This window comes from Physeter macrocephalus, chromosome 7 (assembly GCF_002837175.3).
Source record: "Physeter macrocephalus isolate SW-GA chromosome 7, ASM283717v5, whole genome shotgun sequence".
In the NCBI taxonomy this organism is placed as follows: domain Eukaryota; kingdom Metazoa; phylum Chordata; class Mammalia; order Artiodactyla; family Physeteridae; genus Physeter; species Physeter macrocephalus.
Window position 1 is genome coordinate 64,473,761 of NC_041220.1, and position 13,612 is coordinate 64,487,372.

At 35.9% G+C, this 13,612-nt stretch overlaps 1 protein-coding gene across 1 annotated transcript in view; it reads left to right on the top strand.

Annotated features, from left to right (window-relative positions):
• The first annotated feature begins 785 nt into the window (after window positions 1-785).
• LOC102982024 (alpha-fetoprotein-like) overlaps window positions 786-13,612 on the top strand; it is a 37,926-nt gene continuing 25,099 nt past the window's right edge. The window contains exons 1-7 of the mRNA XM_007126261.1: window positions 786-870; window positions 1,988-2,039; window positions 2,186-2,327; window positions 3,662-3,873; window positions 6,826-6,958; window positions 9,980-10,077; window positions 11,113-11,242. Of these exons, the coding sequence (XP_007126323.1) occupies window positions 786-870; window positions 1,988-2,039; window positions 2,186-2,327; window positions 3,662-3,873; window positions 6,826-6,958; window positions 9,980-10,077; window positions 11,113-11,242 (852 nt within the window). The remainder of the gene's footprint in view (window positions 871-1,987; window positions 2,040-2,185; window positions 2,328-3,661; window positions 3,874-6,825; window positions 6,959-9,979; window positions 10,078-11,112; window positions 11,243-13,612) is intronic.

Here is a 13,612-nt window from a genome sequence, read left to right on the forward strand (position 1 = left end):
CTTCTCCCGGACTCCCTCCCGGCTAGCTGTGGCGCACTAGCCCTTCAGGCTGTGTTCATGCCACCAACCCCAATCCTCTCCATGCGATCCAACCGAAGCCTGAGCCTCAGCTCCCAGACCCCGCCCTTCCCGGCGGGTGAGCAGACAAGCCTCTCGGGCTGGTGAGTGCCGGTCTGCACCGATCCTCTGTGCGGGAATCTCTCCGCTTTGCCCTCTGCACCCTGTTGCTGCGCTCTCCTCTGCGGCTCCGAAGCTTCCCCCCTCCACCCGTAGTCTCCGCCCGCGAAGGGGCTTCTAGTGTGTGGAAACCTTTCCTCCCTCACAGCTCCCTCCCACTGGGGCAGGTCCCGTCCCTATTCTTTTGGCTCTGTTTTTTCTTTTGCCCTACTGAGGTACGTGGGGAGTTTCTTGCCTTTTGGGAGGTCTGAGGTCTTCTGCCAACGTTCAGTGGGTGTTCTGTAGGAGCTGTTCCACATGTAGATGTATTTCTGATGTATTTGTGGGGAGGAAGGTGATCTCTGCATCTCACTCTTCCGCCATCTTGAAGCTCCTCCCCGACATGACTCATTTTAAAATCCAGTATTCGTTAATGAATGCTATCTATCAAAAATATTTCTTCATTGTCATGAATTTCTGTAAGTTTTTGAGAGTCATAGTGGCCAAGGTGGAAAAACATTCACCAGAAAAACGTTAATTATTAATAGCAATTACTTGGAAAGAATATAAGAGGATTCTTCAATTCTCTCAAATGATAGAACGTACTCTATAAAGATTCATCTGAAATAATGAAGACTGTTAGAACCATATCTTTTCTTGTTTTCTTCAGCTACATTAAATGTCAGACTCTTCAGAGAAGTTTACTAGATGCAGGTAGGGAATCCTATTTACAATCTATACACCCATGTGCCAGGAGATGAAACATAATGACTATTAACATACACTTGGAAAGGCTTATCTTTCTCAGTGCTCATCACTGTCCCTAGAGTCATTGAAGATTGCTAGAAATTAACCTGTGGAATAGATACAGAAAAAGAATTGATTTATTGAGGCAACACACACAGGAAGATCTCATTTTCCATTTTCCACCTTACTTCCAATTTAGGTCAAAGAATGACATATTTCAAACTTGTATTTAAAATTGGATAAATGATTTTAGATAGAGCAATAATGTTTATAGTAGCAAGAATAATCCCATGAGCTACATTATTCAGTACCTACTATGTGCCAGGCACTGTGCTCAATGCTTCACACATAGGCTTTCATTTAATCCTAACAACCACCCAATGTAGTAGAAGCTATTTACATTTGATAGAGAAACAGAGACTCTGAGTGCTTAAGTTATTTCCTCAAGGCCATATTGAGTATCAGAGCTAGAAGCTGAACTCAGAATAACTGTCTCCAAAGCCTTTACTTGTTAATATGTAAATAATAATGGTTTCTTTATTAAATAGATAGCTGCTAAGCTCTTTTGAAGCTATTGATATTAGAAGGAAGACACTGTTTTCAATAGAGAGCATGTGTATGTGTATGTGGTGAGTGGAGATGATGAAGATGAAGATGATGAGCAAATCCAAGATATATGAGTTACTGCCTTTGTCATATTAAGCCTGGCAAAGTGTTAATATTTATACTTTTGTTCCTAATTCCAGGCTTTAATTTTCTTAGTGTTCTTTGTGTGTGCTAGTAACTTCTAATAAGAGATAACCAAAGAGTCAAGTTTAATTAATTCAGAAGTATCAATACAGGTATATGCAACTTATTTGTAAGCCGATGACGGTTCAACTACATGATGTGTTTGACTAGAAAGAAATCATTCACAGAATACAGTTTAAATAAAAGATATATTCTTATAATTTGTTCTGGTTTATGATATAAACAAAAATAAATCTGGAAATTTATGAATGAATAAATATAGATTTGAATTGCCAAGGGAGATTTCAGTTTGGAAAATTTCCTCTTCTGTAAATAAAATCTCATTTTTTTTCAGCCATGCAGCACACTAATAGCCAGAATTATCTAGAGGAGAACTTAAGAGCTGTGTGAGTTTTATTATCAGTGTTCTTTTGTTTGAAATGTAAAATCATATTAATTATTTTGGGGGGGAGTAGGGCAGTGATATAACAAGATTGATGGAGGAAAAGAGTTTGATTCTATCTTCAGCATTCACACAAGTGTTCTGTTTCAGCACTAGTATTATGGTTGCACAGTTTCTTCAGAAATTGACTTATGAAAAAGTACAAACCATAGTTAAAGAATTGCTAGATCTTTCAGAGAAGTGCAAGAGCCTCAAGCCAAATGAATCACCTTCAGAATGTTGTCACCAATTGGTACGTGAATCATGTTCTGCCTTTTTCTCTCTGTTGTTTTAAAAACTAAATTGCAAACAAAAGATTTTGTTATGAAGTGGGATGATTGAATAATTAGGCAAGGGATTTTAAGGCAACAATATGTACATGTGTCACACTCAAGATATACTCTTTGTAGGTTTATAAACTTACATTTTATCATTTCATATCTGGGAGATCAGACTCTGAGAACCAAATGCTCAAGAGAATGAACTATACCCTAGAATGCCAGTTTGTTAATTTAAGTCGGTTGCTCTGTCTCTGTCACTAGAATATTATTGTCTGACATCCTTATATAAAGGTTTCTGGGAAATTAACGTACTGATTTTTAAAATTTCTAAGAGAATATAAAAAAGAATTAAAAAGTGAATATTATTATAGGCTTTTTTCCCACTTAGTAGAAAATCTTGAAAATTACTGTTGTCTCATAAAATATGTCTATCTTGTGATTAGAAAAATTCTTGATAAAGACTAACATATTCTTATAATCTACGTATTTTTGGATCAATTATTCTCATATCAACAATTTAAATACAAATAAATAATTTTCTTTTTTATTTATAGATTTTTTTCACTCCATCTTCTTGGGCTAAAACCTACCTATTTTTTACCAGACTCTAAGTAGTCATAAAAAAATCATTAATCTAATTAGAGACACACACTTTAAATGAAGTTCCTTTGCCAGTGGCTAGCCTCACTTATTTTATATCGATTTCTTCTTACTTCCATTAACAAAGATGACATTTTTGACCTTATCCCACAAATCTGGAAGCATATGTCATTTGAGGTTTACAGCACCCCACACATTTACTGCCATTCAAAGATACTGGAAAACTGAATCATTACATTTCTATTTGAATATTTGACACGGAATACACATTGCCTCAGAGTTTAACTTTTAAAATAAGTTCCCATGGAAACCAACTAAAAACAATCAGGAAGCAAGGAAAGCAAACTAACAGCTGTTTCTTGGTGGGTAATTCTTATTAAAAATACCTTGATTTCTTTAGGTCCTGGACATTTTGTCTTACCTTTATTTTAATACCTTCAACTGTATGAAAATGAAGCACTTACATAGGTAGGGAGAAAATGATAAATTCTATTTTGCCAATGTCCAGCATGTGGGAATTTAGACTTAAGAACCTTTTAAAAGGCTTTCACTCAAAAGAGCTATGTCCAGGGACTATCGGATACAGAGTATAACATTATGCACTCAGTTGCACTCAGTTGCCTTTTCTATATAATTCCTTAACTTTCCTGTGGTTAGAAATGTAGACCACAAGTGCCTTCCCTTAAGTTATTATTTCCTCCTACAGATGACTACCTTCCTAGAGCATATTTGCAATAACCAAGGGTTGGCTGACCGACATGTATTTTCTGACTGTTGCAATACAAATAACTCAGCAAGACATAAGTGCTTCCTATCATACAAAAAGGATGTTGCAGGTTACAGTGATATATTCCAAATTTCAAATCCTGAGCAGATCTGTGAGATGGACAAAGAGAATCAAGTGCCAGTGAAAGAGAAGTAAGTCACTTTTCCTTGCCATGTCTTTGAAAAAGAGTATTTTCCAATTTTGAAGACAGATCTTTTGTTTTAATATAAAAGCCTCTGAGTACACAATGCATGATTATATAAAATTAAAGAGAAAATTTGAGCTACAATTTATTTTATTTTCCCTCACAATGACAACATGGTCTTAGTGAACCCAAGAGGGCATGAAAATGTCTGCGCCATGAAACATTAAAAAGGACTAGGATCTGTAAAGGACCCATCTCCTTAAAGGTTAGCTTGGTCAGACCGGTAGCAAATGATGTTGAAAAATACAGTCTAGTAGGCAAAGCACAATAAACAGAGTATTGGGAATAGAAAGCAGGTAATAGCTCAGGCAATGGGCTGGTATTTGGGAGATTCACCAAGGCATAGTAGGAGGGGTATCTGATAGGCATGGAGATAGAGTCTGTCATTGGGAACCTAGGAATAAATAATAATTGTGGATCGGACAGAGATGAGTTTTCTACTCAAGAACTCTGATTCTGTAATTCCCACCTAGAGTGGATAGCATGATAGCCCATGGGTAGGTGAGCCCATATTTTGGTTTCCTAGTTAGCACAGAAGTCTATCTTTTGAGAGTGAGGTACGAGCAAGTTAGAGGCAGGAAACCAAAACCAGAGAGAGGTAGAAATGACAAGAGAAGTACAAAGCTTCAGTTCTCAAGGAATGCAGTTCTGGCCATCTGGTCAAGACAGACTCAGACACTGGGAATAAGGGAAAGATCTGATTGCTGGATCTAGTGCAAAAGGCATGGTGGTGGTTTGATTTCAGATTTTAGACATGAAACTCTAATCCAGAAATGAATGAGCAGGCAGGGTGACTTGATGTTGAACAACGTAAACACTTTTAATTCACCTATACATGGGCAGAATTGCCCCAGAAGTTACTGAGCCTTCAGGAAGGAATTAAATGGCCCCAGTCACTTAGGGAGAAAGGACTAAGGGACAAGGGATTGGGCCGGTTCCAACTGGTCTGACATTAGGGGCAACCAAATGGGAAACTGTAATATGAACTTGGCTACCTATTAAGTGAAGTGCTAACCACTCTAGGTGAGATTTATAAAATCAGGTTTGAGCATTCAGAGATTACAAAATCTAACCAATACTCAGGCAGTGAATCTAACCTCTTCTTGAACATTTACAATTAAGTCAGTATCAAGGAGTTATTTTATATGCTAATTTAACTTATGTGCATACAACCATAAATATTCAGGGGAAAATAATTTTCTAACTACTTTCTTCATAATTATATCAACTTTGTTTAGTTCTCAACCAAAGAAACAGTAACTTATATCAAAGCTAGAGGAAAAGTCTGCTATTTCAGTCTTATCAAAAGATAGCAAAAGATAGAATACAGATACACCAAACTGTAGTTATTGTATCTTTGGATTATCTAAGGAATTTTCAATAACAGTTTTGATCATTGTAAGATAAGTGTGACCCTTTGTTACCTTGCAATAGGGATATTCTATTTTTAAATGGCTCTAATTATTAGAAAGCTTTTTCCTTATACTAAGTTCAACTTTGCCTTTGGAGATTTGAAATTAGATTAGTTCATACTGAAAATCCTCTATGGGAACTAAGTTACTGCAGCACAAAAATGAACTCTTAGTTTAGCATAGTACCCAACAGAGAGCAGAGATATTGAATGGCTCCAATGAAATTTCCTATCAACCAAGAATTTTGCCTTATCTTGGGTGGCAGTTGTATCTTGATAATGTCAATTCTGCTTTTCTTTTTTTACAAGTTGGGCTTGAGAAACTTTGCTGAAATGAAACAAATCTATTGACTGAACTTCCAAGAGTAAGGGGGGTGAGGGTGGAGGTTGGGTGGGGGTCAGCATTTTCTCTAGTTTAGCCTTTTGCTTATACTATCCCAGTAAATGATTAAAGCCTTAACTATACTTTCATTTTGGCTTTTTATCTTCATTGGCTACTCTGGAACTTGGCAGGTCAGCCTTCTCCAGCTCAGCTCAGCTCCTGACACCTCTCTTCCAAGGGGTAACTCAGGAGTGCAGGATCCTTCCATCTTGGAGCTATACTATCTGGAGCATGTGTTTCCAAGGTTACTGCAAAAAAGAAAGAGAGAGACTAGGGAACTGTGCAAAGTAATTAATAGCCAAACCTAGGAGTGGTGTATGGCATGTTTATTCATATTTCATTGATTAGAACTCAGTTATATGTTCCCACCGAACTGCAGGAGAGGCTGGAAAAGTAGTCTTCCTTTGAACACAAGAAGAGAAAGTGGATTTGTGTGAGCATTGAGCCAGTTTTTGTCTGCACTGTCAACTTTTTTGGGGTATTTGTGTGTGTGGGGAGGTGGGGAGTAAATAATTTGAGTAAGCTTTGTGGAATAGTGTGAGGAGATATGATTATAAGTGAAAGGCAGTCCTGGTGCCCAGGCTCTATAATGAGTGTAAAGAATAAATTTGAGAAGCAAATTAAGACTGGGATTTAGTAAGAAAACAAAATATTGAGTGACATGTCTTGGAGGACAATGGCATTAACTTTTCTAGTCTAGAAAGATCTTTTGGATGATTTCAGAGATTCCTCTTCACCCACCAATAGCTTCTAAATTTAATTCCCCTTCACCAGGTGTACAATCCTCCATTTACAATCAGTTTAGACTATTGAACTTTCTATCTCCTACTACTTATATAAAAATGAAAAGTTTTAATTACTGATTTTCTTTACCTACTGGTCCAGAAAGTACAATAGTGACTTCATGGGCACTGTCTAACCTCACAGTGATCTCTCTGTAGTGAACTTTTGATGCATTTAAGTACAGTGCTATCCTATTTCTGTCACCATGAAATTCTAGAAGTTTCAGGTCAACAAAACTAAATGAATCCTAAGTTTTTAAGAAACAGTGTCAGCATATGTTCTTGAATTCCAAATTATATAGCTTTGTATTTGTCAAATTACAGGTTCATTTATGAAACTTCTAGGAAGCATCCATTCTTGTACGGACCCACTATTCTGACCATGTCTGCTTGCTATGAAACAGCTGTTCAGTCTTGTTGCCGAGAAGAAAATAAGACTAAATGCTTCCAGATAAAGGTAAACTATTCATATGTCAACTCTTACTTAGGGACTTGTTATGCTAAGTGTGGACTATGGACCAGCAGCATATGCATCACCTGGCAGCTTGTTAGAAATACAGTCTGAAGCTTTTCTCCAGACCTGCTAAAGAAGACTTCATTTTAACAAGATACTCAGGCAATTCATGTAGTCCTTAAATTTTGAGAAACATGATCTAGCATAAGTATAACGTCATAATAAATATTTAATATTCCAGTTATTATTTCTGTATAACAAAACACCCCAAAATTTAGTGGCTCAGAACAATAACAATTAGTTTATTACTCTTACGGTTTCAGTGGGTCAGGAATTCAGGAAGGGCTCATCTGGGCTTTTCTGGCTCCTGATTTTTCATGGGGTTGCAGTCAATGGCTGGGGCTCTGAAGGTCTGTAGTACCTGGGGGTTGGTCCAACATCTCTTTCTCCTCATATTATCTCAGGGCCTTTCCATGTGGTCTCTCTGCCTTGGCTGGTTTGGGCTGCTTCACAGAATGCAGCCTCAGGGCAGCTGGACTGCTGACATATGGCCAAAGTCTCAAGAATGAGTTTTCTAGTGGATGAAGCAGAAATTGTATGGCCTTTTATGACCAGGATTCAAAAGTTATTTCTGCTTTACTCTATTGGTTGAAATATCATAAAATCTCACCAGTTTGAAGGGGAAAGTAAATATACTGTAACAAAAGCTCATTGTAAGAAGAACATGGAATAGAAGTTGTTATTATAGCCGTCTTTGGAAATTACAGTTAGCCTCACACTTAATTTTAACCGTGTGGCTTTTTCTCCTTCATTGAATAGATGTAAATCGGTGATTAGTTCCATGATAAAAATATTTTTTATGTATGTTCATTAAAGGTTCTAAATATCAACACAAAATAACCATCTTTAGAAGGCACACCAGATGGATTTTCCCAAGGTCGTGCTGAAATGAATAGTAGTTTGATAATCGTTTTTATGAATTCCTCAAGTCTAAGGGCAGTGCCGCTTCTTCCTTGCTGTTTTTTTGATATCCTCAGTGAGAATTTCTCTCATATTCCTCTCAACTCCTATTTCTCTATTCCTCTAAAGCTATTTCTCCTATTGAGCTCCTCATCATCTACCTTGTGTAAGAAATTAAATAATGTATCTAAAGAGTCTGACATATGCTAAGTACTCAATAATCGTAGCTATTATCATTAAAGCTACTTATATATATTTCTTTCCCTAGTCATCTCCAATTCCTTCAGAAGCCAATTCTGAATTCCTAAGCAGGACAGTCATTTTTTTCTCCTGTTGGTTTCATATTATTAAAAACAACAAAAACAAGTGATTGTGTAGACTTAGGTCTCATTACCTGGCATTTTGGAAGAATGAACTTTTTCATGAAGGTTAGTTGTTTTTAGGTAACTTGTTTCAAAGTTTTCTTAATCTTAACCCTTTCAGAGGAAATTTTTCCTTAATGTATAACATGCCCGTATAATTTTTTTTAAAAAATTTTTTGGAGTATAGTTGATTTACAATGTTGTGTTAGTTTCTGCTGCACAGCAAAGTGAATCAGTTATACATATACATATATCCACCCTTGTTTAGATTCTTTCCCACATAGGTCATTGCAGAGTATTGAGTTCCTTGTGCTATACAGTAGGTTCTTCTCAGTTATCGATTTTTTATATAGTAGTGTGTATATGTCAATCCCAATCTCCCTATTTATCCCTACCTCCCCAACCCCGATTTCCCCCTGGTAACCATAAGTTTATTTTCTACATCTGCGACTCTATATCTGTTTTATAAATAAGTTCATTTGTACTATTTTTTTTTAGATTCCACATATAAGCAACATCATATGATATTTGTCTTTCTTTGTCTGACTTATTTCACTCAGTATGACAATCTCTAGGTCCATCCATATACTAAGCATAAGCAGATGCTTTTAAGTTAGCTAAGAGTTCTTTTCTCCTCTCCCTCACTTTGTGATGTTTACAGTCTTGCTGCCTCCAGGATGTCTGTTCCTAGAAGTTCTTACTCCTTGCCCAGAGAAAATTGCATAGCCAATCATGTAAAAGTTGTATCTATGATCAGAGAATGTGGTTTATGAGTTAAGCCTTCACACACTCTCTTGTGAAGTGGATAAGCTTGTTTGTATTTGATTTCAAGTGAGTATAATACCACAAAATAAGAATAAAAATAATAATTATATTTATAATTAATTATAAAGTATAATTTATTATCGTTGTGCCAGATTTGTGGTTTGAATATTGCCTCTGTATACATTATCTAACTTGTTCTTTAAAAAAGCATTGTAAGGTGCTGTTACCGCAAGTTAAAATAATATATGGTCAATATAATGTTTTAAGTGAATATATAGATCTCTTCTGAAATTTTAAAATGTTGTTTATTCTCCCACCACACAGAGATACCAATTTTGGTATATTTCCTTTTATTCATTTTTTTCATTCACAGGTTTTATTTTGTACATTGTTGTGATCAAATTGAATATATAGTTTTGGTTAGAGACTTAAATACATGTGCTTTTTATTAGAAGTCAAAAGTCAAAATTCTGGGTTAAAGAATATGAACATTTTCTGGGAGGGGCTCCATTAATATATATTGCAAAACTGTAGCATATATCATAGACAAACATTTGGAGATATGTTCAAGATGACAGGGCTAGTAACTTGAATAAAACCAAAATACAACTGTAAGACGTTATCAAAATTTATTCTAGTGGCTCTCTGGATTTTTGTTTGTTCACTTTCTTGTTCTCATTTATATGCCAAATGTCTAAGTTCTGGGACGAACAATCTCTGGGGAAGTGAGATGCTATTTTATAAAAAAACAAAAAACAAAAAAACAGAACCTTCACCAAATTATGCTTTTACATTTGGCCTCATAGATAAGACAATAAAAACTTTCTAATTTGGGGGAGATACATGATTTTTATTTTTTTCTCTTCTTTACTAACCATGAGATGAACTTCTTCTGTTGTTACCATAGTTCTTTGATGAGTCGGTTTTCTAATTACAGCTAGAACCCATCAGAAAATATGTTAGAGAAATATCTTCGAGGCATCACCACTTATGTGAGATTGGGATTAAATTCAACCACAAAGTAGCAAAAGCAGTGTAAGTTACCTATTTAGATTTGTGGACTTTGTTGCTTTGGATCACCCTCTTTGATTAAACTCATTTGAAAAATCACTTATCTTTCGTTTGCTAATGTCTCAGTGCAAATCTGTTTCCTTTCTCTACACGTGTGCTACTTGCCTGTTCAATAGGGCACACTGGGCTGTGCCTGAAACTGCACAGTCCTCCTCTCTACCCACTATCTCCTGTGGGGTTGATATCTCCTCTATCAACTTCTTCCATCAGCTCAAATCCTTTAGGCTCTTCTCCAGTGCACAAAAGATTCTGTACATTCAGATGCTCACACTTAGTAGTTCTGCATGGTAAAGGCTAGAGGACAAAAGGTATTTTTCTCTTGGAAGATAAGAAATATTTTGGCTTTAATGTCATGTAGGACAGAAAAAGTGAGTGGTGTTTTTTGGGGTGGGAATAGAGGAGTGTGAGGTGGGAGGAGAATTTGATGCTACTCAGTTTGCCTCTATCTTGGGCCCAGATTGTGTTTCTGTCCCAAGTTTACCCCTGAAGACATGCATCTTCCCTTATATCACCTTCTTCCCCAATTTAGGATAACATTGGGCTGCCTGGAAGCTCAGTTTTCCTTATAAGGCAAGCCCATTTTTCATATTTCTAGAAAAATTTCAGGGATGTTTTTCAGTTGTCAACAGAGAGGGACAAGGGAGAACCAAACCTCTTACAATTATTATCTTTCTGATAAAGAATTTTATTTGGAAAGTAAGGTCAGATAAATTCCCAAATTACCTATCTAAGCAACTCAACTACTTTAAGCAATAATTTGAATGATGAAAATGACTGTATTTACACGATTATGAATTGAATAATTTTCATTTTGTGATTTACATCTTTGTATGGCTCTGGGTTCTATCACTGTAGAAATAGAAAACATTTATAATATACAACTGTCTTCATCCTACATTTGCAACTGTGTTTCTATTCTTTTGGTTACTCAATGAACTACAACTAATTTTAGAAAGAATTGAATTCAAAAAACTGTTTTAAATATACTTTTTTTTTCAGGGAATTGGTTCTGTTGACTAAAAAACAACCTAAAGCTAACTTTTCTGAAATTGCCAAACTGGCCATGGATATTAAAAATCTGCATCATATCTGTTGTGAAGGAAATGCAGTAGCGTGTGTGCTTGGCAGAGTAAGACTTTCTCTTTTCTTAAAACTCTTTAAAATACTTGTACTTTTTAAATAAAGGTGAGGGTGGTATAAATGAATCTAAAAAAGTAATTATCATTTCTCAATATTACCAACAAAATGGTGTCTCCCCTCCTCTCTCTTCTCTTCTCATGAAACAATTTTTTTCTTTCTTTTCCTTCCTTCCTTCCTTCCTTCCTTCCTTCCTTCCTTCCTTCCTTCCTCATTCTATCTACTTTATTCTTTTATTCTTAAATTTTTAGAGCTGGCTGCTAATTTTCTTCCAAATTGGGATAGTATTTCATTCATCTTTGAACCTCTAGAAAGTCTTAGAATTGCAAACTATACCCTCAGGCCTTATCAGCATGGAGGAAAGAAGAAACCACCAAAAGCAAAGATGTGGCATCAAGGGACAAGGACCGGGGCATGGACAGCATAGAACTCACCCGCCCCACGTCCAAATGTAAAGTCTCAAAATCCCAGAGAAGGAAAAAATTGTAGCTGTTAAAATCCTGATAACGTTTTAGTAAATCACAAGTTACAAGTATGTTCCTATTCATTCTACAAGTTTGAAAACTGAATAATTTTCATCATGATAAAAAATAAAACAGAAACAAAGAAAGACTACAATCATGATTTTAGTGAGAAATCTGTGACTCTTATGGGCAGGAATCCTTACCCCCAACAATTTTTGTCCCATTACACAACAGATTAAGGAATGTAGGTAACAATATCAATTAAAATAGAAAAATCATTGAATCGAGCACTCAGTAGAACCCCTAAGATTCTAAGTCCTCAAATGTCTACTTTGCTGGAACAGAGAGTTGGGGTCGGACCATAGCTTTCCCTTGGCAGCCATCGCAGTTGGCCATTGTTTGGTCAGTGCCACATTCAGCTTGACCGAAAAATGGTGGCTGCTACTGCCAATTCCATCCTGGAGATAGACAATATAAAGTTGCTTCTTGGATTACTTCCCATATGGCAAGAATCTCAACTCATACTGGAAGCAATACTATCCTATACACTTAGAAGTCGTGCTGACTCTTTGGGACAGGCTCTCAGAATCCTACTTGCATGAAGATTAGGTAAAAATTACAGGGAACTTTGGGACCTATCCATAGGTATTAAAAAAAACAAAAGAAAAATCTCTAAAATCCTTTAACACATAAACAATACTCATGCCAAACTGGTAACTCTAGAACAGCTCCTGTTATGGTCTATACTATGACAGGAATGCTAGAACAATCTCCAGTTATTTAATTGTATTAGGTAGTATTCATAAGCAATATAAAGTAACTTTAGATAGTTCTGGCATTCCTGTTTTATTCTAGACTATAAAATAAACAGGTTTAGAGTTATTAGCTTGACAAAGATACTTTAATGTGTTGAGATGTTTCACTCTGTTTTAGAGGTTGTTTTGCTTTAAATAGGATGGATTCTGAACATTAGTAAGTATTCTTTTGTCTTCTTAGGATGATCGTTTGATTTTTATTGTTTGACTTATCCATTGATGAATTATATTAAAAGATTTCTTAATATTTACCCATTTTTACATTGCTCAAGTCAATATCATTTTACTATATCTATGGTCTCTCTCTCTCTATATATATATATGTCACATTTTTGCATTTATCTTTAGATGTGAAATGGATCTAGAACTTTCTTTTTTGGCACATATTTTATCAGGTTTTGGTATCCAGTTATGATAACTTCTAAAAGATGAATTAGAATTTTTTTCCTTTCGAATTCTCTGAAATAACTTAAATAACACTGTAACTTACCTGTTTTCAGAAGGTTTGTCTGTGAAACTGGAGGAGGGATGGAGATACAAACTGATGTGACAGCTTCTCCATTTCTTTTGTTATGGATTTATTTAAACATTTTTTCAGTCAATCTTTATTATTCATGAATTCTGTACTTGAGACTTCACCTGCATGCCAAAATTTATTTGTGACGCCCAAATCAATACTCACAGCACTTTGTGGTCATTCCCAGATTTATGCATGCTCAGAGCAGTGGAAATCTGAGTTGCCAGATGTGCATGGCTCCAGCTACAATAGAACAAGGTGATGTTCTCTGTCTTCTTGTTGTAGCTCTCATACTATAAATAGGCGTTCTTTTTGCAGTCTATTTAGTGCCACATTTTCTGCATTTCTGTGCTTTTTGTTGGTGAGTTAGCTGTTTAAAATGGCCCGAGCATACTTCTCAAGTGTTGTCTAGTGTTCCTAGAAGCTGTGATGTGCCTTGTGCAAAGAATATGTATTTTATTTTATTGGAGTATAATTGCTTTACAATGGTGTGTTAGTTTCTGCTTTATAACAAAGTGAATCAGCTATACATAAACATATATCCCCATATCTCCTCCCTCTTGCGT